Source organism: Fukomys damarensis, unplaced genomic scaffold (genome assembly GCF_012274545.1).
Source record: "Fukomys damarensis isolate Sample0158 unplaced genomic scaffold, DMR_v1.0_HiC HiC_scaffold_8, whole genome shotgun sequence".
In the NCBI taxonomy this organism is placed as follows: Eukaryota; Metazoa; Chordata; class Mammalia; order Rodentia; family Bathyergidae; genus Fukomys; species Fukomys damarensis.
Genome location: NW_022900920.1, coordinates 20,429,470 through 20,456,448, shown reverse-complemented (window position 1 = coordinate 20,456,448; position 26,979 = coordinate 20,429,470). Strand labels below are relative to the sequence as shown.

At 40.7% G+C, this 26,979-nt stretch overlaps 2 protein-coding genes across 5 annotated transcripts in view; one reads left to right on the top strand and one right to left on the bottom strand.

Moving 5' to 3' along the window:
* Hspa12a (heat shock protein family A (Hsp70) member 12A) overlaps nucleotides 1-723 on the bottom strand; it is a 147,860-nt gene extending 147,137 nt beyond the window's left edge. For all 3 annotated transcript variants that reach the window (XM_010634541.2, XM_010634540.2, XM_010634543.2), the window contains exon 1: nucleotides 636-723. Coding sequence is in view for 2 of the 3 variants with exons in the window: in XM_010634540.2 (XP_010632842.1) it covers nucleotides 636-638 (3 nt within the window). In the remaining variant the exon portion in view is untranslated. The remainder of the gene's footprint in view (nucleotides 1-635) is intronic.
* Eno4 (enolase 4) lies at nucleotides 337-25,189 on the top strand. Of its 2 annotated transcripts, none has more exons than XM_010634544.2 (14): nucleotides 337-801; nucleotides 5,457-5,585; nucleotides 7,020-7,210; nucleotides 8,941-9,086; nucleotides 10,528-10,700; nucleotides 10,794-10,925; nucleotides 12,329-12,382; nucleotides 13,341-13,394; nucleotides 15,301-15,468; nucleotides 17,782-17,907; nucleotides 19,409-19,604; nucleotides 21,909-21,976; nucleotides 22,505-22,622; nucleotides 24,031-25,183. In XM_010634544.2, exons 1-14 carry the CDS (start codon nucleotides 637-639, stop codon nucleotides 24,174-24,176), a joined length of 1,866 nt encoding a protein of 621 aa, XP_010632846.1. In that variant the 5' UTR covers nucleotides 337-636; the 3' UTR covers nucleotides 24,177-25,183. The 2 variants fall into 2 exon arrangements, with proteins under 2 accessions (XP_010632846.1, XP_010632847.1); XM_010634545.2 differs by lacking the exon at nucleotides 337-801 and adding an exon at nucleotides 894-944 and having other exon boundaries at nucleotides 24,031-25,189.
* The last annotated feature ends 1,790 nt before the right edge of the window (nucleotides 25,190-26,979 follow it).

Below are 26,979 nucleotides of genomic sequence, written 5' to 3'. Positions count from 1 at the left end.
TGCTCCTAAATTTTTCGGCCTATTCTGGGTTTTCCTTGCAATGTTTTCACTGCCCCACTCCAGCCTCCCAGGAACATCACAGGATGCCCAGCTAGCTGGTACACTGACTCATAGGTTATGGAGTAGGAATCGGCTGAATGAATGAATTTCTGGGACCTCTACAACTGAGTAAAGATACCCTGGGTTCTTACATCAGTCCCTTGAAACCCGGAGGAGCTCACTAAGGCGAAGAACGAAGGACGGGATCAGGGGCCACTGGGAATCTGGAGCATCACCAAGGCGCGTGTCCCCAGCAGAAGTCGGGACTAACACTCCCGGGCTTCCAGAAAACGCGCATCACAAGCTCGTTAAATGTTTCACAGTCTACAAAATCGGCAGGGAAAGTGGTGAAAAACAAAGCCGGGAACGCGTGAATCTCGGAGCCCACCCCGGGCCAATCCCAGGAGGGGAGAAAGGTGCACGCGCGGGAATCACCCGCGGCTCCGGGAAGCGGGAACGGTTCTCGCCGCAAGAGAATCTAGGGCTGGAAGACTCGCGATATCTGGGGGTCGGGATCTCTCGCTGCGTTGCCTAGCGACAGAAGGACGCTCGCTGGCCCCCAGGCTAAACCCCCGCAGTATCCTTAAATTTCCTACCATGGGGGAAGAAGGCGGCGGCCGCAGCTGTGGGACCACTAGGGAGCTGCAGAAGCTGAAGCAGCAGGCGATGGAGTACTACCGGGAGAACGACGTTCCGCACAGGCTGGAAGAACTGCTCAACTCCACCTTCTACCTCCAGCCTGCCGACGTCTACGGGCACCTGGTAGGGCCCTGGGACGCGTACCCTCCCTACCTCCAGGCCCTCTCCCTCCACCCGACGCTGCGGCAACGTGCTGCGCCTGCGCTGCAGAGTCGCGCATGCGCGCTGTGCCGGCAGGCCTTGGTTCAGGGAAGCGATTCGCTAAGGTATAGTATAGAGGACTTCTGTGGTGAAAGAGCCCTGAGATGGAACCTGGGAGAAAGGAGACAGCTACAAAAGAGAGGGATGTAGCTACACTGACATCTTACAGCCTGGCGACCTGCTTGTGGGTTTGTTAAACACAGTCTTGAGTACCAGGTACCTCAGCCTATAGCTTCCTCGGCCTCCTAGGAGCACAGGATGTACGGCTTGGCGTTTGCTGTGTGTTCGCCTCAACCCATCCTGGGTCCTCATCTTGCTGGCTTCCAGTGCCTCCAAGTTGTGCCCAGATCTCAAGCCAGCGCAATTTGGCTGGTGCGCCCTCCTCTGCCTGGGTGCTGGTCCCCACCGGGCCAGCTCCTCCCAAAGCTTCACAATTCATACCTAAGCTTTGCACCCATCGTCCTGGAGCAAGAGACATAGAATGACCCGCTGGCATTCCCTGCGTGTACTGTGAGCCTTTGAGTCAGCTTCCCTACGGTTTGAGCTCTGGCTGAAAGCAAGGGCTTTTTCTTTTTCCCTCATTAAGTTTATTGGTACTTTTTAGGTGTACAGTACAGTTACATTCATCATTGGGATCTTCACCTTTACATGATGTATCTTATTTTCCCCCTATACCCCTGCCCTTTCTTCATCCCCTCCACCCTTCCCTATTTACAAAGACTTTGTTTCCATTTTTTACTTTTCTCATATATTTTCCCTTCTTTCCTTTCTCCTACCCTCCCCATTTCCTGTACTCCTTTAGCCCTTTTCTTCCTATATCACATTATCAATTATACAGCTTGAACCTTATTTACACTTCTAGTTTTTCACACCAGAGAAACTAATCGGTATTTACACGTGTTTCCTATTTAATTCACTTAAGAGTATGGCCTCAATATGCATCCATTTAGCTATAAATGACTCTAGTTTCTCATTCATTATGGAGGAGTACTCCATTTTATAGAAAAACCACCTCTTTATGCAGTCTCCAGTTGATGAGCAATTGGGCTGTTTCCAAATTTTAGCTATTACAAGCTGTGCCTCTATAAATGTGTGTACGTATGTCACTGTGGTATGATTCTTTTAATTCTGGAAAGATATCCAACAGGAATAGCTGGGTCAAATGGGACCTCTAATCCTAATTGTCTGAGGTTTCTCCATATTGATTTCCATAGTTGTTGCAAGCAAGGGCGTTTCTTTTTTAACCACCTTCAGGGGTCCCTATGCCCAGCCCTGAGATCTGGCTTGTGCCACATCCTTAAAATGAGCAGTTGAAAAGAAGGGTAGTATTTTCCCCTTTTGAGATCTATAAGGACTAACAAGCACTTTGTATCTGGAAGGCAGTTCGAAAGGGGCTGTTAGGATTTTGCACTGTGGTGAGGGGAAGCAAAGAAGCAGTAGGACAAACAGAATCTAAGTACTGTGAAATGTGATGTACAGAAAGGGTTCAACAGGACATCTGGTTGAGCTCCATGAATCTTGTGTTTTTCAGTCATGGCCTCTGTATCAAAGTTGATTTTTCAAGGGGTGGGAGGCGTAGTTTTCCCTAAGCCCATTATGCTCTGTGTTTTGTCTCATCCTTAGAACCATTGCAAGGTAGAAATTATTCCATTTCAGAAAGAACCTGTAGCCTATGAATTTAAATGATTTCCCCAAGGGACAGTCACAGAATTAAAATCAAGCCAGGTCTGTGTCCCCAAAAGCCAGCAGAAAGTGCCTGGCAAATAGTGGACACTCAAAAACTATTTGTGAGATGAATAAGCACTTGACTGACTCCATTCTCTTTCTAGAGGACTTCTTAAAAGCTATTTAGCCTAACTTCACTTTACAAACACCACAAACCCTGTCTTACAACTACTTAGTATGCACAAGCTGAAATTAGAAACTTGGACCCTTGTTCCCCAGTATAGCGCTATTCCCTGTCTATTAGGCCCTGATTCTGGTTTGTACAACTCTTGGGACCATATACATTGGTTAGGAACAAAAGTCATTGATACTTACATAATTTGAGTGTGCTAAATGGTATATGATTGTGTGCTAGATTAAGGGGCAGATCACATTATGCCATTAAAGGAATTCAGATATGGTAATGATCCCTGTGAAGTGTAACAACAAGGAAAGCCTTTGCTTGGACTTTGAAAAATATTCCGGAGTTTTGTTCATTAAAAAAAAAAAAAGCAACCTACTTTTTATTAGTCACTGCCCTGGTTTGGGCCACCTCTGTTTCACCTAGCCTTCTCTTCTATTGGGTCTGTCTTGCTTTGTGTTGACATAACACTGTTCCTAATACCCAAGACTAACCATTTTCTTGCCCAGAAACTTCCTGTGGCTTCTCCTTCCTTGGTAAGATCACACACTATGTGATCTTATCTTCCACTCTCCCTCACTCTATGAGAACAGTTACTGTCCCCTAAAGCCATCCCTTTTCTTCCACTTTCTTTCTTCTCCACTTTCTTCTCTGTTGCCTGTTGAAATACTACATATCCTCCAGTGTTCACCTCAAATGCCATTTCCTTTCTATTTCTTGGACAATAGAGGAATTCAGGGTTGGGGAAGATGCCTATAGGTAGTGGCAATACTACTTGTTCCTTCATTATCAGACTTACAATTGAAAGATCAGGAATCAGACCAATCTGAGTTTGAGTCTCAGTTCTGCCACTTACTAGCTGTGAGAGAGTGTTACATGTATGAGCCCCCAAGAACACACTACCAATAAGAATGCTTTTTTGGAAGTCCTTTCCATGTTGACTCTAGACTTAGCCATGTGACATGCTTAGATCAATATAACCTTGGCAGGAATGATCCAAACAGGCTTGATAGGTGCTGCCATATTGAAGCTGGTCTTCTTAGACCGTCCTGTGAGGAAGGCCAATTACCTTGCTGGAGAAAGAGACCAAAGAGAGTCATTGGCAGATGTCCGGCCACCAGGGTATTCTGTGAGAAAGACTGATGGCTCATCCCTGACTAATCTAGCCATCCCAGCTGAGGTACTGGCCTTGTCAGTGAAGCTACCTTGGATATCCTGGCTCCATTGAAGTCTTCAGATGATTGCATCTGCATACAAAACTCTACATTCAACCATTTGAGCCTGGCCCAGATTGCAGTGTTATCACATAAGTAATTTCTACCACAAAGTTCTAGGCTAGACTGTTACAAGCAATAGATCATTAAAACATTGGCTTTGTAATTTCGGACACTTTATTTCACTGGAACTGAATTTGCTCCTCTGTGGAATGGAAAGGACACCACCGAAGTTGTTTTGAGAAATTGATGATACTTGTGTATAGAATGCCCAGGGATGTGTCTGACACTCATTAATTCACATAAGAATCCTGTATGTGCCAGGCACTGTGGTGTGTGATACAGTGACCAAGAAGAGACAATCCTTCCTTTGAAGTGCATATTAAGGATTTGAAAAATGTTAATTCCCTTCCCTCTTAACATTGTATGTGGCACACTGTAGGCGCTTAGTCCTTATTGAATCAAACTCTCTGTAACACATGATCTGTAAGCTAAATAACATTTTTCTTTTTCTGATTCCATCTAAATTAATTTTGGTGCTTACTCAGTAACATACAGCGCACCACCCCAAAATGCACAGATGGCTTGAAAGTTGGCATTGGCTTTGATTGTGCCTGGCTTCCACCTCTGAGCTGGCTTATTGCTGTCAGTGTCACCTGACCTATGGTCTTGGCTGAAGTCACTGGATCCTCAGCTGATGGGGTGAAGGACAAGAGACCTCGTCTTCTCAATAGAAACAAAGAGCCTGATACAGTACTTGGTAGAAGGAGAATGAAGAGAGTATGCTTCTGCTTCTCTTCCTCATCTTTCCTCTGTTCTTGCTTCTTTGCAGAGAAACACATAACCTTAAATCTTTTTACTCAGGCTCCTGGCATGGACCTTCTTCTACCTGTTTCATTCTTTCTTCTGTCTCTTCCTTGGATCACTTCTACATGGCTTCTGCTTTTCCACCTCAGTGAAGTTGCGATTTCTAAGGTTTTTGACAAGCTTCTTTAAACACATAGGACTGTGCATAAGTTGATGTTGAGACCCAGCTGCTGAATAATTCTCCTCGTTCAAAACTCAGATGCCTCACTAAGGGGCATCTTCTGGTTACTTCCTGTGAATTCATCACAGTTTCTAGGAACTGATTGACTTTCTCAGACAGAGGGAAATGGGTTGACTCTAGGAAGGCCTGCTAAAGAGTGACACAAGGCCTTTAAAGAGAGCTGCTGCTGAAAGTTGAAAAGTCTATGCGTTGCCCATATGTGCCAGGCTCAGTGTGTGTTTGTGGGGGGGCACAGTAGTGAGAGCAGGGCTGATTCCACAGTACTACTGCTCTAACCCCAGCCTGAGGAAGGACACATGGAAAGGTTTAGAAGTAGGTAGTGATCGCGAACCTACGGTGTGTGCTGCAGTGAGCTGTTTGTATCATTGAAAGCGTCACCATTACTGAACAAGAGTATTATGTGAATGACTTTTTGAAAGTTAATTTGATGCAGTATTCTGATTTTTTTTTTTGTATGTGCGTATTAAAGGCAAACTGCTTTTCTAAACTTGCAAAGCCTCCCACCATATACAAAATAGTGGGGAAAAATGTACTGGATGGACTTGGGCTTCCTACCCTGCAAGTGGAAGTATTCTGCACCATTCAGAATTTTACCAAGGTATGAAGCAGTTGAAATGTATTCTTTTAAAATGTCTCGGCCACTGCATTTTTTTTTGCAAATCTTGTCTAAACCGTAGAAATTTAAAATTCTGTGTTTGTGAAATATATGTGTGATTTATTCATTATCATGTAAATATGATTATATAAATCAGCTATGATTTATGTTTTATTAAGTGTAATTTTAATATAGATGCGACAAGCTAACAGATGATCCAAGATGGAGAAAGAAAAGCAAAACTAGTTTTAAAAATCTGACATTATACAATAAATTCTATAAATCTATATGTAGGTTTATAAATTCATTTATTAATTTATAGATATGTGAACTGATTAAAGAAAATTTTAACAAAATTTTTTTTGAGACGGTCTCACTGTGTAGTTCAGGCTGGCCTTGAACTCACAATGTAGCCTAAACTGGCCTCAAAAACTCACAGAAACCCTGATCCTCCTGCCTCAGCCTCCCAAATGCTAGGATTACAGGCGTGTGTCACCGTGCCTGGCTCAACAGTTTCTTTTAAATCACTTTAATTACTATATATTTGTTAGAAATAATTTTGGTACAGATCCTGTGTCTTAGTTACTTTCCTCATTGCTGAGAAAAATACCCAACACCCAGAATTAAAGGAAGAAAGGTTTATTTCAGCTCCAAGGAAGGGCAACATAGAGGGGCATAGAGAGGACAAACAGTGTATAGCATGCCAGGAAGAAGGCAGCAAGCAGCAGCAGCAGGCCAACCTTCTTTCTTTCCTTTACATTTTGTCCAGGCTACAAGCCTATTGATTGGTGCCACTCCCAGCCAGAGTGAAGCTTCCATTATTCACACCCTTAATCCCAGTATCATATACCCTAGATCTAGCCAGCTGGGAAAAACTCCACTCAGGAGTGCCTGAGGCTTTGGAGGGACATCTAGATACAAACTATAACACCCAGGGAGAATAAAGGTGATTAAATCTGTCCATGCCCTTATCACAGTTACTCCAGAGGATGAGGCAAGAGGGTTGAAAATTCAAGGCCAGCCTGTACAATTTAGAGACATTGCCTCTGTCTCAAAATTTAAAGATCTAGGGATGTAGCTCAGTGGTAGAGTGTTTGCCTAGCTTATATGAGGCCCAAGGTTCCATCCTCAGCACCAAAATAATAATAAAAAAAAATAATCTGTTCATATCCTTATTGAGCTATTTATTGGAAAGGTAGTGATAAAAATGAAGTTCAAGTAGCATTTTTATAGTGTTATTTTAAGGTAATTTTATTTTGTGAAGTTAGGTTTTACAGTGTTTCAACATTTATAAAATATCCCAGTGAAAATTGTATCTTTCATTTTCCTTTTAAAATCAATGATAAAATAGCTCACATGTTAAAAGCTAGATTCATTCAATTTCCTATTTTCTGTGAGAGGTAGAGGAAATACGTGGCACATTTATATCATTTCTAGAGCATCTGTTCTGTGGTGATCCCCACTCACTTTGAAGTCTGTGAAAATGCTTTGCCTGAACTGGTGGAGGCAGAGGAGGCAGAAAGGCGCCTGGCAGTGAGCACTGCTGTGCAGTGGGTCAGTGAGACCGTCACTGAGGAACTCCGGGGCCTGGCGCCCACCGACCAGGCTGAGGTGGATCGTGTGCTCAGGTACAATTTCCACTTTGACAAAAAAAAAATGTCAAGCATACCTACGTATCTGTTGTCTTTGCATTTCACCTGTGGAAAAAACGGCTCTGTCAGATTTAGAGAGTAGGTAAGTCAATTTAAGAAGCATATGTCAAAGCAGCAGAATTTTACAGAAAATAGTAGTTATTCAGAAATAGTTACACAGAAAATTCTGTCACTGAAATCTTATTGTCTGAGATTACACAGGACCTTTTGGTCTCTTTTTATGCATAGAGCTTCCCTAGGATTCACCAAAAAAGTTTCTCATAAAAAGATGAAAGCAGAAATCTGCGTAATGTCCTCTCCTCTCCCCAGCCCTCACCTGCCGCCTTTGTACTCTTCATCCTTTCATGGGATCATAGTGGCTGTGCTTACAGTTCTGCTTTCACCACTGCCAAGCCTTTCCTCTTAGCCTCTTGGTTGACTCTAAAACTTAAAAATCAAGGAAGAATGTACTAGGCTGTGTTAGTAATTTCTCAGAGGCTAAGTAACAGATTAGGATTAATTTTCCTTGTGTGCAGAATGCTTTTTTTGTGGCCAAGCAAAGGTCAACTAGGCCTTCTCTCTTAAAGCCTGATCATTTACTTAGTTTTTTTAAATGTCATGTTTTGGTTTGCCTCAGAGTTGGATGATGACCTCTGTTAATACTTTTTAAACAGTTTTTGGTTTTCTTGGAGTTCCTGAAATTGCTATTATCAAATATTTTGTTGTTTTTTTTTTCCAAGTCCTCAGTCACCCTCTCAATTTTATTAATCGCCGTTTTTTTTTTCCTGGAGTTTTTTCTCCCTAAACTTCCCACCAGAACTGGTTCCTTGCTGGGCCCATTGCAGAGATACCATGAAGACTTCATGTTCTTCTGGTTCTGGACCCTATATTTTCCTCTTTCTGGATTATATCCTTTGAAAGTAAGGAAGAGAAGGAGGATATGGGATCTAAGGCTTTTGAGTTCTTAAATTTGTAGAAATGTCAGTACTTTGCCCTCATGGTTAATGGTTTAGATGAATTTCCCTCAGTCCTTTAAAGATGTTGCCCCTGTTGGCATCTGGAATGTTAATAAATTGAATGTAAATCTAATTCTTAAGTCTTTTTTTCTTTTTCTCCATGGAAGTTTTTATCCTCTTTTTTGTTAGTTTGGGGCGGGAGCTGGGGAGAGTGCTGAAATTTTATGTAATTGTACCTAAGTGGGAGTTCCCCAAAGTTTTTTTCATTGTTCGTGTTAAGAACCCCTCCAAGAAATAAAAAAAGAAATCTTTTACCAAATGCTCTGTTTCACTGTGTACTCTTGATGTCATTTATACAAAAAGAAAATCCAGTAGCCCTTAATCAAATCATGACTTCAAATTTGATTTTGAAAACACAAACAGAGCTCAAACAATTTAACAAATGACCATATGAAATCTTTAATTAATCTTTTATTTCCAGGCCAAATGTATTTCACATTTTTTTTTCTGGTACCAGGGATGGAACTCAGTACCTTTGTGCTTGCGTGCCACTGAATCCCTGGCTATTTCACTTCTTGAACACAGTTTTATAACAACATCATTATTTTTTTGGCTTGGATATTAACTTATTCTTACATAGCTAGAGAGCTCATTATTGAAATGTACTGGAGTTAGCTATAAAGTATGACCAAAAGTACAGAATGGTGTTCTGTATAAATGGTACATATCATGATATGGCTGATTTTAAAGATACATTTTCTTGCCATTAAGGGCATTCTTTGCAAATAAAGTACAAGAAGAAAAAGAGAGAAAAGCATTGGAAAAGAGCCAGGAAGACTCAGCAGGGCCTGTACCACCACCTCAAATGCTGCCACCATCTCCTCCACCTCCTACCAAAAAAAGGGGGCAGAAGCCAGGTCAGTGGATTATCATCCTACAAAAACTTTAGTGACAAACATTTGAAGAAGAAAGGCTATTGCTTGGACTGTTTGGATCCAGCCATGTGCTATCTACCTTCCACACCACATCTTGCTACTGTGCTGGGTGGACAGTGTTTTACCTTACTCTGCCCTCCATTTTAATTTATAAGACAAAATTGTTTCTCATTCAGAGATGAGCACTTGTTAAATAAAATACAGTGAACAGTGGCAATATGGAAGTTGGGTACAGAATGAGGGACTTCTCATCTCCCCTGGAAATTTCCATTAGATAATCAAAAGGCCACTCCATATTTTAAAGAGTATTGAAATTCTTTGCTATAGGCAATAATTTCTCAGTCCCATGTCACATATAAAGTAAGATTTGTTTTTAAAAACATTGCTATTTTAAAGTACATAGAGGTTATCACTTCAATTTGATATTTGTTCCATGTCTCTCAACGAATTTCTAACCTCAACCCATCTATTAGGTTGATGCCAGATTGCTCTTAGGATAGTGTTGTGTTTTGTTTTTTGCAGTAAAGGATCGAACTCATGACCTTGAGGATAGTGTTTTTATGTCTACCAAATTAGAGCATGCTCCTTAAAGGAACAATTAATGAATGCCTTGTTCAGTGATGGCAAACTTTTTAGAGACTGAGTGCCCAAACTGCAACCCGTGTATTTATTTAAAAATTCCAATACTGCCCCTGTGTGCGCTGTTAAGCACTGCTCGAATGCTGGGGTGATGCTGGGGCAACTCGGCCAATGTACTGACCAGAGAGGGTTCTGCGTGCTCACTGAGACACACGTGCCCTAGGCTTGCCATCACTGCCCTTATTCAACTTCTCATTACCAGTGTCTTGCAGTGTGACACCCTCCATCTCTGAACACCCAATAAATGTGGAACCCATTGAATAACAAGGCACCAGACCAAGAAAAGACTAACCACTATGGAGACAAAGTCCTTTATTTCATTGATATGACTGCAGAGATCCAGAGAGGACAAGAGTATTGACAAAGGCAAAAGAATTATGTTAGACCAGTCTTCTCAAAGACTGTCCAAATCCCCCCTATCCACTTTCTGCAACATATTGGACAAGTCTCTTAATCTCAATAACCTGCAGTTTACTTATATATGGTTGTGATCTCTACCTCACCCCAAGGTGTTAATACTGAACGGTCTAGGACCAGGATTCCTGGTATTAAAAAAAAAAAAAAAATGAATGGCTTAAAATTTCTTAGGCAAAATCCATAGCTTGGGCTCATTTGAGCACCAATAAGTAAAACCACACACACTTTAGGTGGAGAATAGTCTTTTTCCAGCATGTTTTTACCCATCCTTTTTGTTGGTCCTTCCTGTCTATAAGTGAAGCATTTAGAAGTATAGTCTTACGGTAGACTTCCTAGAAAGGAATCTTGGTCAATGTTTTTCCTGCAGGAAAAAAGGATTCTCTTTATATAGAGAAACCTATCATGCCTGCAGAACCTGCTGAACCAGTACTCTGTGGCAGTATGGCCATAGGGGCTGTGTCACTAGCTGTTGCCAAGACCAGCGCCATTCTGGGCAGTATTCCTCTGTACTTAAACATTGCATTACTGAAGCATAATCAGGTTAGTGTCTGTTATATTCCATTACAAGGAGCCCTGAGTGTCTCCGAGAGAATGAACCATTTTTCTCATTTTCCCTGCTTTCCCCCTTTTCAGGAACAGCCAGCAACGCTAACTATGCCTTTGCTGATGGCATCTGTGGTCAGCTGTGGGAAATCATCACCTGGGAAGCTAAATTTAATGAAAGAAGTGATTTGCATACCCCATCCTGGATTAACAACTAAACAAGTACCTTCAATTATTCCAGAGTACTTTTTCTGAAAAAAAGAAAGGAAAAACTCCATTATGAATGTGCCCTTAGCATAGCTCCTTTATGATACCAAGGGGGAGAGAATTAAGGATAGAATGAGAAAAAAATAATTTAGGAAATGTGGCAAATGGAAATAAAGCAAGACCTCAAAAAAAAGGATACACATATCAGATGTCTGGCTCATTACGGCATTGGCTCATGCTAGTGATTTACAGAGAAACCAGGATGTGTAACTCTTGAGGCCTTAATGGTGTGGGAAGGTTGTTAGCTGGGGAAGTTGGTATGTCTTTATTTATTTCTCTGCATTTTATTTATTGGCAGTAGCAGGTAGAAGCTAGCACTTTCTTAGTCTCCCTCTCTGTTCAAAAAGAACTCCACACCTAGCATATTGCCTACCACATGTAAGGCATTTAGTGTGCATTTGTGGAATGAATGAATCCTAAGTTGCTTCTGAGAGATGTACTGATGATGTCTGTTACTCCTCAGTGGCCTGAGCCAGTATGCCTCTGAAAATCTTCATAGAGTATTCCACCAATTGGCCATGAGGGAGACTTTACAGGTTCATGTTCTATAATGCTCAGAAAAAGTAAAGAAGCTTCTCCTCTATCCCGCCATTAACATGTTCCAGCCAGCTTGAACCACCAGTGGTACATACTGTCCCAGTGGGATAGTCATGCCTGTACCACCCATGGTTCAGAACCTCCCAGAAGTGAGACATACGAATTTCAGCCCCATCATGAAAATATTAATGATGAGTGATATTTTCTAAGATAGTAGAAATAAATTTTTAAAGGGTATTTTCTTTATGATAAAGAATTCTTTTTAAAAGAAAATCATCATACCCTTGCAACTTATCAATTACAAACCAGGATTTATCTATGGCTCACCATCTGTCAGTTTACTCCGATCTATTGCTAGTCAGAGTCCTTTAGCTAATATCTGTTGTGCTAGTTGGATACTACAGCACTTGGCATGCCATTCCTTATCTGTCTTCATATACAGATTGCATTGTGATCACAAACCACTTTTTACCTTTTAAGTGACAGTAGGGTCATACTGATTCAGGCACTCTAATCCTGACTGTCTTGGTGACATATACTGGAAGAAAGTTGTCTAGCTTGGTCAACATATGGTGAAAGGGAATGAAGTTAACTTGGTCCACCAGTGGAACCAACCAGTTCTAAACAAGGAACTCAGGCAAATGCAAACCAGTAGCCATAGACTAACATTTAATCTTCTGATTGTGTAGACCACTCCCTTAGCAGGGGCCCACAGCAGGAACAATTAATACAGTATTCTGAGTTAGGAATAGCCATGTGTGATATGTTTTTATGTTTAAAATTCTTAGACTGCAAAAAAATCATGGTTACTCTACTTGTAGGGTGTGGAGATGCTTCTGGAAATTCAGAAACAAATTAGCAAAATACTGGAAATGGTAGGTAAACAGAATCTACAGTATTTTGTTACACTTACCTTCTAGGTCCAACTTTTAGTTCATTTTGAACTAAAATTTAGTTCATTAAATCAGTATTATTGTTATTAATGCTTTGAGAAATGTATTTGCTTTGGGTTTCCCATAAAAAACCAAGTGTATACATTACTTATTGGCTATGTATCCATATTCTTTATTTTTTTCTGGTACTGGTAATTGAACTCAGGACCTTGCACTTGCCAGGCAGGCGTGATGCCAGTGAGCTAAATCCCAGCCCTATGGATCCATATTCTAAGGGTACTCAATCTCATTTTGATCCCTGAGGCAGCTGACTGTATGCTAAGATCATTCTTTAGGATTTACAAAGGATGTAAGGCATTTGTGCCTTTTTGGGGAAACATGTTTTATGCTAGAAAAGCAAATCCCACAGTAGTAGGTAGAATTCTGTGAGGGCAAGGAAGTAGCACAAACCCTCCTGCAAAGAGTGCCTGTGTACAGCAGGTGTTCCTCACATAATGTGTGAATACTCTGTTTATATGAGTAGAAACAAATGAACCTGTGTTTACATACCTGACATATGTGACTGAAGGCAGAAGGTAATGTTGAACTAGAGGGAGTATGTGCCTGAATTTGAGAAAGTGTTTGGGACAAGTAGGGAGTGGGTGGAATCATCCAAGTGTATGTCTGTGTGTGTGTGTGAATGTGTGTGTACATGTGTGTAAGGTTCATAGCAAACCAGCTAATTAGAGGCCCCTTAGAAGTAGACAGCCAGAAGACCTGAAGCTCTAGTTGCTGTCACAGACTTTAGGTCTAAAGATCCCAAGTTATGTATTTTTGGGCCGGGGATTTAGCTCAGTGGCATCATGCCTGCCTTGCAAGCACAACGTCCTGAGCTCAATCCCCAGTGGCAAAAAGAAAAGAAAAGCAAGCAATCATGTGTTTTTTATCTTCTATCTCACAGCCCACTCCTCCTAAAGAGAACAAAAAAGGACTTAATGGAAACAAAAGAGGTCAAGTAAGTACATGTAATTGTTTGCCATACATATATATATTTTTTTCCTCCCCCACTTTACTCTCCCAGAGTCCTTTTTCTTTAAGGTCAGAGCTCAGGAAAATGGAAACAATAAAGTGATATTGCTCCAGGAACACAAACCCAGGGCTGGAATAGCAGTGTGCCTTTTCATCATCAGGCTGCCTGGCCACTGATGCCTGCAGTTGTCAGCCAGCTGGAATCTCAGAGGGCTCAGAAGCATTTATGATGCATTTATGGTAACAACATTACATTTGACCTTATAGGTTCAGGGATTGGGAAGCTCTCATAACTAACTGAAAGGCATATAGGATATTTTAGATTGCACTTTTATCACTACCAAAGAGAAAAGGAATAAAAAGATGGCCATTTCTTTCCATCTGGTCCCCAAAGGCACAGAAGCCCATTCTAGAAGAGCCCTTGAGGGAACCCAGAGATTATCTGGAGAGTCAGACAGTCCATGTGAAGCATGGCCACACTGACCTCCAGAGTCTTGGGAGACCACTCACTTGGGTTGGTCACTCACTCACTTTGGTGATTGTGGGTGCTCTGATAGATACACCTATTATCTACCCAACCTTCTAAAAAACAAACAGAACAGCCAGTAAGAATCCTGGAGGTAACACAAGAGGGCAAAGCTTGCTCACCTCTGCAGCGTTTGCTGTCAGCCCGCAGTTCAGCTATGCTGATGGCAGGGATGTCTATCTGTTGGCATCAAAAGAAGAGGGACTAGTATTGAAAGGAGGGGACTTGACAGGGACAAGATGAGGAGAGAAGAGAGAAATGTGAATAAATACAGCAATAAATACTTTGTAGCTATGTATGTTAGAGTGAGCATAGCATTCACGTGAGGCCTTGCCAGAGAGGTGGGAACGCTGAACAACTAATTGGTGCTGTTCCCTTCTAGCAAGTTGTCTTCTATATGCTGAGAAACTTAGATGAGGTCTTCGCTTCCCATGACCTCCTTTATTTAGTTACTTTATAAAGAGGCCACCATAGCCGAGTTAAGGGAGTGGACTCTGGATCTAAGTACTGGCATTACTTTAAGTCTTGGTAAAATGGAAATAATCATAATAGTTGTTTCGTGAGGTTGCGCTCTCATAAGATGCAAATGAATTTGCATTGTGTAATTGAATGAAACTAATTGATAGACAAAAATTTCTCCAGCTATTCCTTTGCTTGATGAGTTTAGAAGTTTCCCTCCATTGATATTAAAAGCACTGAAAAAAATGCTGAGTGGGTCTTATAATTAGCAGCATCATCAGTAAAAACAGGATTATTTATACCTGGGTTCAAATCTTCCTTTGAGTTTGGTAAACATAAACCCTTAGTCCTAAGAATCACTGATGTTGTTACAACTTATAAATATAGAGTAGCAATTTATGGTCAGGCATATCAAGGCTAACCTTGCAATAGAAGCATATGGCTGCCTTGCCCTAGGGGTTATTTGGGTCCCCAAATGTTTTTCCAGTAACAGCCATTATCCCAGTAATGCATCATTTTCCTCAAGTCTTCAATCCTTTTAAAAATACAACTTTTCCTGAAGGAGTATTACATCTTTAAGTTTCAACTTTTAGGTTTATCTAAAGGAAACCATGTTTGGAGAGGAATGGCTGAGTAAGAGACTGATGGATGGGTGTTTACAGGGACACCCTGGGAATTCACTGAACTGGTAGTCGGGGCTTGGGCTAGCCCCACAGTGGAAGAGTTGATAAAATGATAACAAGACACAGCCCACTAACAAGAGAAAACCCATATAGTGCAGAGAGACCTTAAGCTCAAAGTCCTGTGAATGGGACCTAGAAGTAGGATTAATCTCTGTACATCACAGGAAGCTCCAGGAGCCTTGATGTAATGTGCTAATATGCGTCCTCTTCTTCTGCTCTTGCAGCAGCCGGTCACTAGTAAGATGTCCCATCTTGGCTGTTTAACCATTAACTGTGATGTCATGGAACAGCCACTGCTTCTAATACAGGGCGTCTGTGCAAACCTGGAGCTGGAACTGGGAACAAATCTGCATCTAGCCATCAACTGTGCCGGACATGAGTTGATGGACTACGTAAGTTTCCACTTCAGAACATTTACTTCTTGTTGATGCCCATGATTTCAAAGTTAGAACTCAAAAGAAAAGCTTATCTGAATGAATAGTTCCTAAAGAGATTGTCTTTAAAAATTAATAGTGGGTAAGGGATCCAAACATAAGCAGAGATGAGGAAGCCAAATTAATTACTAGAGGGTAACATAATCATATAATTTAAAAAATAAAGTCAGAAATAGTGGCAGAAGCCTGTAATTCCAGATATTTGGGAGGATGAGGCAGGTGGACTGAAAGTTCCAGGCCAGCTGGGCAGCTTGGTGAGACCTTGCCTCAAAATATAAAAAAAGGCAGGAGATGTAGCTCAGTGTTCCTTGTGTTCAGTCCCAGGGATGGGGACAGAAAAAAAATTACATAAAATGTCTTAATTTTATATAGAAATTCTTCTGGGCAGATGACTGTTAGAGTTTATGTTGTTCCTCGCTTTTAAAAAATTTTGCAGTGGCAGTGGTCAAACCCAGGGCCTCAACACATACCGGCAACCATTCTGTCACTGAGCTACATCTCCAGCCCTCACTTTTTATAGAAAAAAATGTCTCCAAGTTATTGAAGTTTGTGAAGAGTTATGTTTTTATTTAACTATATAAAGTCTTATCCCCAACCTGGGTGAGGACAGAGACTCAATGATGAAATATCACCTGGTGACCACATTACCCAGAGAGAGATATTTTAAAAAGAGACTGGAAAGCAAATTCATTGAAAACTGTTCCACTCCTCACTTCCGTAAACTAATACAAAAATTTACCTTTATACTTGAGAAATCTGCATGTTAGGAAATCTATTCGAGGTTTTCTGCCTTATATACACACATCTTACTGTTAAATACACAATGCTGTCTCCATTCTACAAAATGCCCAGCAAATTGACATGCATTTATGGTGACTTGGTAGTTAATGTCAAATTCAGGGGACATGACAAAATAGGATACTGTTTAAACCTGATTCTAACTTTCAACTACAAAGGAAATTTTGAATGGTGTATAAGAGCCTTAAGTTTGGCCTATTTCTCAAAGTTCTTTTACTTTTCTAAAGAAACTAAGCACATAAAGGATGTTTAAAGTAATTTCCTATTCTTCACATAATGATTGGTTCCTAGGCATACCATTAAGAAAAATAATTGCATGTTTTCATCAGCAATGTATACCAGGAACTATGAATATACTGACTGCTAGTGCTAAGTAGAATGGGTATTTATTGCTTATATTCAGTAAAATGTATTAGCTTGATGTCAGCTAATTCTTACAATAATGTTAGTTCAAAGTCATTAGCATTTCCTCACTGATAAGATAGGATTTTTAAGCTTTGCATTATTGGAGCTGAAAGTTCTTGCTGCTTTTTAACATGAAGTATAAAATCTCTTCAATTATGAACTTCTTAGAAACCTGTTAATTCCAATGGAATTCAGTCTATTAGCAGCAGCAGCAGGAAAGCATTAGCAAACCAAACAGCCACTCTGTCCATTCTATCTCTTTGCCAGAACCTGAATGTCCTGGCTGCCACCCCTGAATACAAAATTGTTTTGCAGAAAGACTACACTGGATCCTTCAGCCCAAATGACTGGGGTTGTGCTAAAATCTAACTTTCGGGATGGTTCCTACTAGAAGTTGCATGTGACCTGAGAAAGAGATGCCTTTCCATAAGCCACTTCACATTTCATAATGGTTGTTAGTACTATCCCAAGCTGGATGTGGTGGTGCATGGCCTATAATCTCAGCTAGTCTGGAGGCTCAGACAGACAGATTGCAAGTTTCAGAAAGTCTGGGCAACTTAGTTCAGTCCCCAACACTAAGGAAAAACAAGCCTAGCCCTGCTTTCAATTTTTAGAATATATACAGTAAAAAAATAAATTATTTGTTCAGTGAGTTGAAAGACAATGGGTTCTAGAGTGGGCAGGTTTTGCGTGGCTGTTCTGTTTGTTGTTTATGAATCTGTGCTATTGTCCATCTACCTAGGCAGCCAGAAGCCTGGGAACATGTCATAATCCTAAATAAGAAAACAGTTGCCCACTGACTCTGTATCTGCTTGCTTTCTGTGTAGAAGGCTCCATCTGAAGTTTATGGGAAGAGCTTTCTATGGTTTAAGAAGGAACAGTGACTTGATTGCCCCAGGTTAATATTTTGAAAATATATAAAGTAAAATGAATAGATTTTTAAGGATACTGTGTCTTGAAAATATCTGTTTATAATCTTTTATATGAAAAGAATGAAAAGGAATTTGTCATCTTTAACATTTGAACATGTATCCTTTTTTTTCCCTTTGTTTCCCATACACATATTAGAATAAAGGAAAGTATGAAGTACTGACGGGAACCCACAAAAACGCAACAGAGATGGTTGACCTGTACGTGGAGCTAATCAACAAGTACCCTTCCATCATTGCCTTAATTGATCCTCTCAGGAAGGAGGTAAGCTTCCTAAATTGTGCGCATTTCATAGTATTTTTATGCTAAAGCAAGCAGGCCCACCTTCTACATTTTGTAGCAAAACACAGAATAAAATGTCATTCTTTTGGATCTCTGTCACTGGGAATGTGTTGGAATTTGGGCTGGGTTGCTCTATTTTGGCATTTATGAGAAAGGCATGAAGCACAAGAATAATAGGAACACATTCACCTTGGGGTATGCCTGTCTGTTGAGTGAAATGAGCGCATTTGCAAGCCCTTCAGGAGTACCTGTGTATTTACAAGCAACTTCCTGATGAAAACCACCCCTGCTGCGCTGGCTGGTGCTTCAGTAGCTTAATATGATTTTCATGTTCTCATGGAGACAGGACCTCTACAAGGCCAAGTATTAAAACTAAATCCAGTTACGACCTATGCACAAAAGGAACAGAGCGTTTGTTCAATCAGTTCTGGGGATATAGCCTAGGGGTACTCTTATCACTGAGCTACATCCCCAGCACTTTTTTTGAGACATTGCCTAGGAGGGTGTCAAGTCTGAGAACTTCTTGCCTAAGCTTCCCTCAGTTATGGGATTAGAAGTGTGTACCACCGTGCCTGGCAGAAAGCTGTATTTTAAAAGTTCAAGGTATTGAGGTTTTGTGATCTTTTCAAACTAATGTCTCTGACAAGAGTTATCTACATGCCACAGAAGGTCATCTATCTCCCTTTCTAATCCACCCCAGTTTTGAATTCTTGATTTTGTGAAATTAGAACCATTTGCTTACTGAACAGATAGACTGAACAGCCTCTCTGAGATAACTAGTGTGAACACTGGCTCTCATTTGGAGGGAGTCCCAGAGCTTGTCAGTCCCACCTTCCCTTTTCTGGCTGAGCCTCTATTCAAACTCTGGCTGAATTCAGTGCCAGACTGGCCTTGTGATGACAGTCGGCTCGGATCACAGCTTTTCTTGATGTGAAAGGATATACCTGCATCATCAGCTCGAAAGGGACAGGCGAAATCTGGTCCAATGGCTGGGATGACTTTGTGTGTCTGAGGATATATGCACACTCACGTACATATATACTCATATACAATAGCTTATTAAATAAGCATTTCATTTCACATGATGATCTCCCCAATTAAAATAAGGGTTCTGAGAAAGTGGGCCAAGGCTCTTTTTTAAATTTTTTTGTTCATAAAAAAATAGCAAAAATCTTCTAACCAGACAGTCTTCATTAGCATTATGGATAATATGGTGGTGGGAATAGACTGGGTTTGAAGAACACCACTGTTCATGTGAGGAATAATACTTAGTGCATTAACATCTTACCCACCAGATCTTTAAGCTCAAATTAAGTCACATTAAGTATCTCTTCAATAAAGCAGCCAAACTTGTATGGCTGGGATCATTCGTGCACAGGTGTAAAAGAAAATGTTTTGTATATCTCAGGAAAGGAATATGACTTTAATTATGTGCTATGATTCCTGTTGTTTTATAATGATCAGCTCTTAAATATTTACCCAGGACTCTGAACAATGGGACAGCATCTGTAATGCTCTTGGTTCCAGATGCTACATAATTGCAGGAACTGCATCCAAAAGCATTTCAAAACTTCTAGAGGATGGAAGCATCAGCATCCCCAGATCCCATGGGCTGATCATAAAACATACAAATCAGACTACCATGTCTGACTTGGTGGAAATAACCAATCTTATTGACAGTAAGTAAAATACAGATCTGAAAGACTCATAATGACTTGGTTATATAAGAAGTCCAAAATATGCAGTATGTGAGTTAGTAAAAAAGGAAAGGATAAATCTGGGATGAAAAGAAACTATTTGTGGGAGATTTAGTGTTGGAAAATAAAATGTAGTTCAGTGAGTCACTTTGTAAACAGTCCAGTAACAGCCCTAGTTCATAAGGTCATCTCTTTACTGAAGGTCATGATAATGGTGTGACCACAGTCACTGAACTGTCAACTTCACAATGGAAATGGGCTTTCTGCCCCTAACAGGGAGACCATAGCCTGATTTCTTCTGAAAGGGCATAGCCATTAGCACATTTATCAGCTGGCTTTAGACTGTGAGCCTGGGCTACAGAAAATCTTGAGAGAAGGCAGAGATACCCCAGCCCTGACTGCTACAGAATAGGTCTCAAACTGAATCACAATCTGTGAAACACCAGCCCGGTTTCCAAGCACAGTAATGTTCAAGCTCATGACAACCTTATCATTCACTAATGCAAGGCATCAGGCCCCTCCAGGAAGCAACGGGGACAGGTGTGTTTACACCACAGCACACTACTAAGGTATTATAAATTTCCTCCCCTAACTCACTATCACATTGTGCTCTAGATTAATCCTTAGCACCCTAAGAATAGGGACCACCTAGGCAGAACCTAAGTACAAAATAAGGATGTAGTCTGCTGGCTTGAAATAAACAGGCATTTTTAATATATCCTTACACTAGGGGGTCATTTTAATTTGTATGGACTTGTGGAAGGCTCCTGGCTGATCAGAATTTGGAACTAGAATATCCACAGCAGGGCATGGGTGTACTTCAGAAGTTAAGAAAACAGGCAAGAAGGTCTAATCAGTAGAAGCAGAGTTTTGTTAGGAGAGATTGTGGCAGAGGGGGAAGTTCATTCCTATCAGGAAAAGCACTAGGGGAAGCTACAGTCAGGCAAGGCAGTGTGTCATCAAGGAAGCATCTAGAAGCAAGCCTTTAGCCCTGAAGCTGGGATTGGGAGCAGGATCCTGGTACTGGAGACAGGGGTGACAGGTGAAAAGCAGGGCTCCAACACAGGTGAGCCTGGGATGCAGAAGTGGGCAGCTTCATGCAGTACCAACAGCCACGAATTTTCGCATTGGATTTAACTCTTACCGTAATCCTCTGAAGCACACATTTTCATTTCCAATTTACTGATATGAAAATAAGGCTTGGAAAGGTTAAGATTCTACAGTAATCCCACTTACTCGGTTCTAATTCCCCACCTTCCAAAGTCTTTGCTGCCTCAGTTTGAACATGCAGTTCCTTTGGCCTCAGCTGCTTTGCTCAGTGTTGTTGACTTAGTTAACTATGCTTCATCCTTCAGGTATTGACTGAAATGAACCATCTATAGATGTATATGCTTCCTCTGGTCTCTTCCTCCAACTGGTTCTTCTCTGAACCTTCCTTGTAGCATCTCGTAGTTTCTCCTCGTAGTGCTGACCATGATGAATTGTCTACTTAATGGCTGGTATCCCTCACTAAATTCCAGTGAGTTCATGGGCATCATAAATATCATGAGCAGCTTTGGGGGACTAGGCACAAGACCAGATTCAGACCTGAAGCAAGAAGCAGAGCCGCACTGGAAGCTGGGGCCAGGGCAGGTCATAGGATGGGCTGACAGGTACAGGTAGAGCTAGCCTGGGGTGTCTAATGGGAGGCTCTAGCCCTGGCCTTTCCCCTTGGGCCCACCATGTAGCAGGGGTCCTTTCATTTTCAGATGGGTCCTGTCTTTAAAATGCAACACTGTCACTGTACACTCTTCATAGTCTCTGGCAAGTTTCAAAAGGTTTGGAGGCCCTCAAATGATTAAATACTATGAACATTGCTCTAATAAATATTCAGAAAGACAGATTCCTTTTATATCATTTGAAATGCAGATCTTTCTACTTGAACAGCAACAAAATAAACTAGATCATGCTTTATAGCTATGGTCTTTGGAACGTGTCAGTCTTGATTTGAGAATTTCCCCCCTTCTTAGTAGTGAGAAAATGATGGTACATCTTACCCCAAAAAAGTATCTTAAGTTTGATGAAACATGGTATTCTGTACTTATACCATGTTAAGCTACCAGGAAAAGGACTAAAAAGATAAAACAAGGGCAACAAAATGCAAATATTTGGATAAAGATTCCTTGGCTGTGTTTGACTTTTGACAGCAAATTTTAAATCTGGACATTTTCTCATTTTGATTCTAGAAGCTCTCATTTATTTGAGTTGTTTCTGTGCCATACAAAAATGAAGGAATTTCTCTTCCAGGGACGAAGCACATTGCCATCCTTGGAAGCACAGAAGGAGAGTCCTCTGATGATAGCCTTGTCGATCTGGTAAGTGCTGAACACTGGTCAAATGCAGAATTGCCAAAACACTGCTTTTATCAGAAATTGGTATTTCAGAGAAATGCAGTCTTTGGTAGAGAAAGTCATGTAACCTTTTATGAAATAGACTTGCTTCCTTCCAGACAGCTACCTTTCGCAAAGAGCTAATCTTTGAACTTTTAAAAGAAGCACAATTGAAGTCCAGGGAAAATGACAAGCACACTTAAATAATTGGGGTGTGCACTAGCAATCTTCCCTCCTAAAATGAAGTGAGAAAGGCCAGACTGTCCTTAGATAAAATCAGCATGCTTACACGACTAGTAAAACGTCTGATGGACAGTCAGTCACACCATCTTTCTGCCTTTCAGCACTCCTGGCTTGTGAGCAGACCACTTTACTTACATAAAGATAAAAAGGAAACTGTAAGAGAAAAAACTCAACGGCATACTGAAGCAGTTTCCCTTTGCTTTAAAGAACTGTTTGTAGCATAGCAAAACATGACACCCCTACTTAAATTAAGTTGTTCCCCCACTTCAGGCTGTTGGACTCGGTGTCCGGTTTATCAAGTTGGGGGGTCTTTCCCGTGGTGAACGGGTGACTAAGTACAACCGCCTTCTTACTATAGAGGAAGAACTTGTCCAGAATGAAACACTGGGTATGTGCTACTTTCTCATTTTGTTTTCACTTCCGTGTGAATAAGGGAACAAAGGTGGGGAGAGGGGGAATAGAAGTGCCCCCCACAGGAGGGCAGGAGAGTCCAGAGACTATAGATCAGTGCTGACAAAACCAGAATGGCACTTGCTACAATGTATATTGTTATCTTAATGATTATCTATTTACCTGAATGTTTAAAACTCTTGCCCTTCTTCTCTTGAATAAGCTGCATGATGCTTTTCAATAGAATTAATTGATTGGAATCTCCAAGCCTACCTTTTGTTATGGTCCAAATTATAGAGGCTTTTCTTCACAGCCTGTGGAAGTTACAGGCAGATGTTTTCCTCATGGTTCCTGGAGACAACTCTTCCACTTAAAACAACTAGGCAGCATGTTCATTTTAATGTACCTTGGAAAGTTCAAGGTCTCAAGTGAATGAGTCATTTATGAAATTCAACCTTTATAAATTTGCATGGATAGAAACATCTTGTGTACTGGCTGGTGAGAAACATCTTAAATATGCATTTTTGTTTTCTATATTATTGATTGTGATGGCCTAAAAGAAGCCAGAGCATGCAGTCATTTATAAAGATCAACAAAAATTGTGATTTTTAAAAATTGTCATGTTTAACCATTTATGCAGTGGTTCTGAAACACACCCTTCATAGAAAATGAAGATATAACTGAGAAACTATTTTTGACCTACATAAAGGCAGTCAAAAGTTAGTGTGTGTTTGGTGTGAAATGCACAAGCTCATTTTTTAAAATAGGTCAATTATATAGTTCTATATATTGTCCGGTTATCTTTTGTCATTCTGAACTCATGGAGGCCTTAGGTTCCTTAAATGATTGCTCATTCTTATTCACAAGAAAATGACAGGACACCCCAGGGACTAGAGGCCTACCCCCTTTCAGGTACCCTTCCAGGTATTGGAATGGATTGGGAATTGAGAATTTCTCTGATACTGGACAATAAACATTAAGGGAAAACTGGCAAAACAAACCTCTCTATTCCCACTTCTGAGTAGGAAATCCTGGCAAAATCCAGCCACTAAAATACCATCATTGCCTATAGGGACCTTTCTAGAACAGTCCACTTCTGCCATCAGAGTCTTTGGCAGTGGTTTGTGTTCACACATAGCACTGGACTTTCCTCTAGTTCAGCTCCCTCTTTTCCTTTTCTGCTAAGTCTATACCGCTGAACAGTAAAGGACTCCAGAAGGTCTTACGCTACAGCCTGAAGAGGACAATGGTTTCATACAATGAATGCATAACCAAAGCGATTCTGCATCCTATCTGATGGCACTGTGACTCCTTTGGGCCATTTCTGATGATGATCCCTTCAAATAATATGATAACACCAGAAATGGCACCCTGGGTTAGACAGTAAACTTTTTTTTTTTTAATAGGTTTCAATGAAGAACACATCTTTTCTCACTTTAATGAAGACGCTGAAAAGGCACTTGAAGCTGCTGCCACTGCAGCTGGTGAGCTGCCTGGGCCCCTGGAACCTACCTTCCCCACAGAGGTTGTGGAAGAATCAGCCAAATCTTGAGCACATTGACGGGGTGTACCCTGGGATAGAGCCACACCAGGGTATTAGACTGGTAGGTGTAAAGTATGTCTCTATATTGGCTCTGCTCTTAAACGTCACTGTTGTGCTTTTCCATTCTTGTGACTTCACTGTTTGGTAAAATACATATATAATATTTTTGCCTGAAAGTCTGTGAACTTTGTTTTGTAGTCGTCACATTTCCATGAGGACATTAGCTCTACTGTCCAGTGTGTGAGGTCATGATCTAGTTTTTCTAGAGGTAATATTTTTGTTGCCAATTCTATAACATCTTGTCCTTTACAAATGAGAACACTTCCAAAACAGAGGCTAATTCTGTAAGAAGCTCTCAGTTCCAGGAACAGGTGTCCAGCTTCTCTGTTCTGAAATGCGAAGACACCTTTTTGCAGCCAACCTGATGCAGCTGGTGCCAAGACCATCACTTTTTGAAACAGCCAGAGAACTTCATCTTATATTCCTACACTTGATTCCCATTTCCCCTGATGTCTTTGTCTTAAATTTTAGCTTTTCTTATTTTTATCTTTGTGAGTCTCCTTATATCATTTCGGAACAAGAAAAGATATAAATAAACAAATCAGTGAAATGAATACTCTTCAGGTTATTAAATGCCCAAACTGTTTATAATATAAAGGGGATTGGCAAATGGCTAAAAAGGATGTGACATTTATGTTGACTGACTCACCTCTTGACGTTTGTCAGCCATTGTTGGGGTAATAGCAGAGGAATCCCAGAAATAAACATATTCAAGCACACACCTATAGACATATAATGATGTCCAACTGTTTTATGATTGGGTTCTCTTAAAAGGATTACTACTTGCTTTTCCTACAAATTGTACATATTGCTATGTACTAACCTGCAAGAGAGAGTTGGCTAAATTTAGACTTCTGATCTACTGTATAAGTTTTACCAAGTGCACCAAGGTCCTCTCCTTTTGAAGAGTGTAAGCAAGGGAAATTAATGTCTTCATGGTAGAGCCAGCCTCTTCCTCTCAAAGCTACAATCTGAAATTGGTCACAACATGACGTACAGAGCTGCTTGACATCTTCTATGTTGGGAGAGTATGTTATAATTTGTGGTCACCACTGCTTCTTCTGATTCTTAGCAGCCAACAGTAGGGCTGAGAAACTGGAAGGAAAATTCAACTTAAAGGCAGGATGAACATGGCTGGATGTTCACACAACCTTTGCAAATGTCCTTAAAGATACACACACACACGCACAGGAAAATCATATGAGAATATCCCCTGCAACCATGATAAAAATTATAAACCAGAGAAAAATGATTAAGTTAACCAAAGAAGTTATTTATTACCTTAACCAGGTGAGGTTAGCACTTTAGTTTTAACCCAGAACACAGTCTACTTAAGTTAACTCACCACCAATGGAAGGTGAGGGTTTTAATGTGGATTATTTGAGAATGCTAATCACTGTTACCATTTATATTTTTTCCAGTCTATGTTATATAAAAATTTATATAATAATATGTAATATCTGTGAAAGAGATGAAAGAAACTAGTCATATCCCAGATTAAAAATGAGAGTAGGGGGCTGGGGATTTAGCTCAGTGGTTCTGCTGCCTGCCTCACAAGCACAAGGTCCTGAGTTCAATCCCCAGTATCAAAACAACAGAAAACAAACAAACAAACAAAACTGACAGTGGGACAAGGAAAGTGGGACAGTACTTGGAAGAAACATGAAGACTTCTAGTCCATACATAAGCATTGTTTGATGAGTCTCTTAAGGGCAGTGATGATGCCAGATGGTTACTGACTCTTCACAGTTTATTGGCACATCAGTTAAAGTTCTTCCATGATGGAAATGTACCTTCAAAAAAATAATCCCGATTTTTTTGACTCTGTGATACAGACTATCATTTGCCTAACATACAACTTAAAATAATCGGGAAAGATAACCATAATTTTTACCTGTACTACTTCCTATCCAATAGACCTTTTTACTGCTAACAAAGTTTAGGAAGGAGGAATTACTTACTGATGAGCAGTCAAAGCCAAACCAACCAGCCTTTTTAGCTCAGGGAAAACAAGACTGGGTGCTAAAGGCCCTGATGATCCCTGCCAATCAGAACACCCACAGGGCTGATCAACTGCTAAAATGGCTGAAGGTAAGGAGTTTGAGACTAGCTTAGGTACAAAAGGGTGCAAGGATTTCAGTTAAATTCTTATTCTTTCACAAGAGGAGACACTTTCTTTTTCTTCAATAGGAACAGCACAAAGGCCCTCTATCCCTCTGCCTCACTGTGGGTATAAAAGTGCATAAACATGAGTTAAGAAAACGAAAGCAGAGAGACCTAACCTATATTCCTAAAAGAGAAGCATAGATGTCATTACACAGAAAACAAAAGCATGCAAGACTTTCCAACTTTAAAATGTTACAGTAGATTGTAGATTAATTTTTGTGCAAGTGAGTTGGGGGATTTAGCTCAATGGCACCGCACCTACCTTGCAAACACAAGGTCCTGAGTTCAATTCCCAGTACTGAAAACAAAATTTTTGTGTTTGCAAATGACTAAGGACACACTTTGAAGATGGAAGCATAGACTCCCTATGTCATCCTATCTGGGACTAATTGCTTTGTTGACAACACAGCAGAAGAAAAAAAAAACCCTCATATTAGCTGAAAAGAAAAAACTAGGAAAAAGGTGAATACCTTATATCAAATATCCTTGAGCCATAGTAATTTAAAATGTGATTATGAGAAAGGAAAGTAGGGAAGCTCAGAAAGGCAAAATACCAGGTGCTAGCTGGGTGTGGTGGCGCACACCT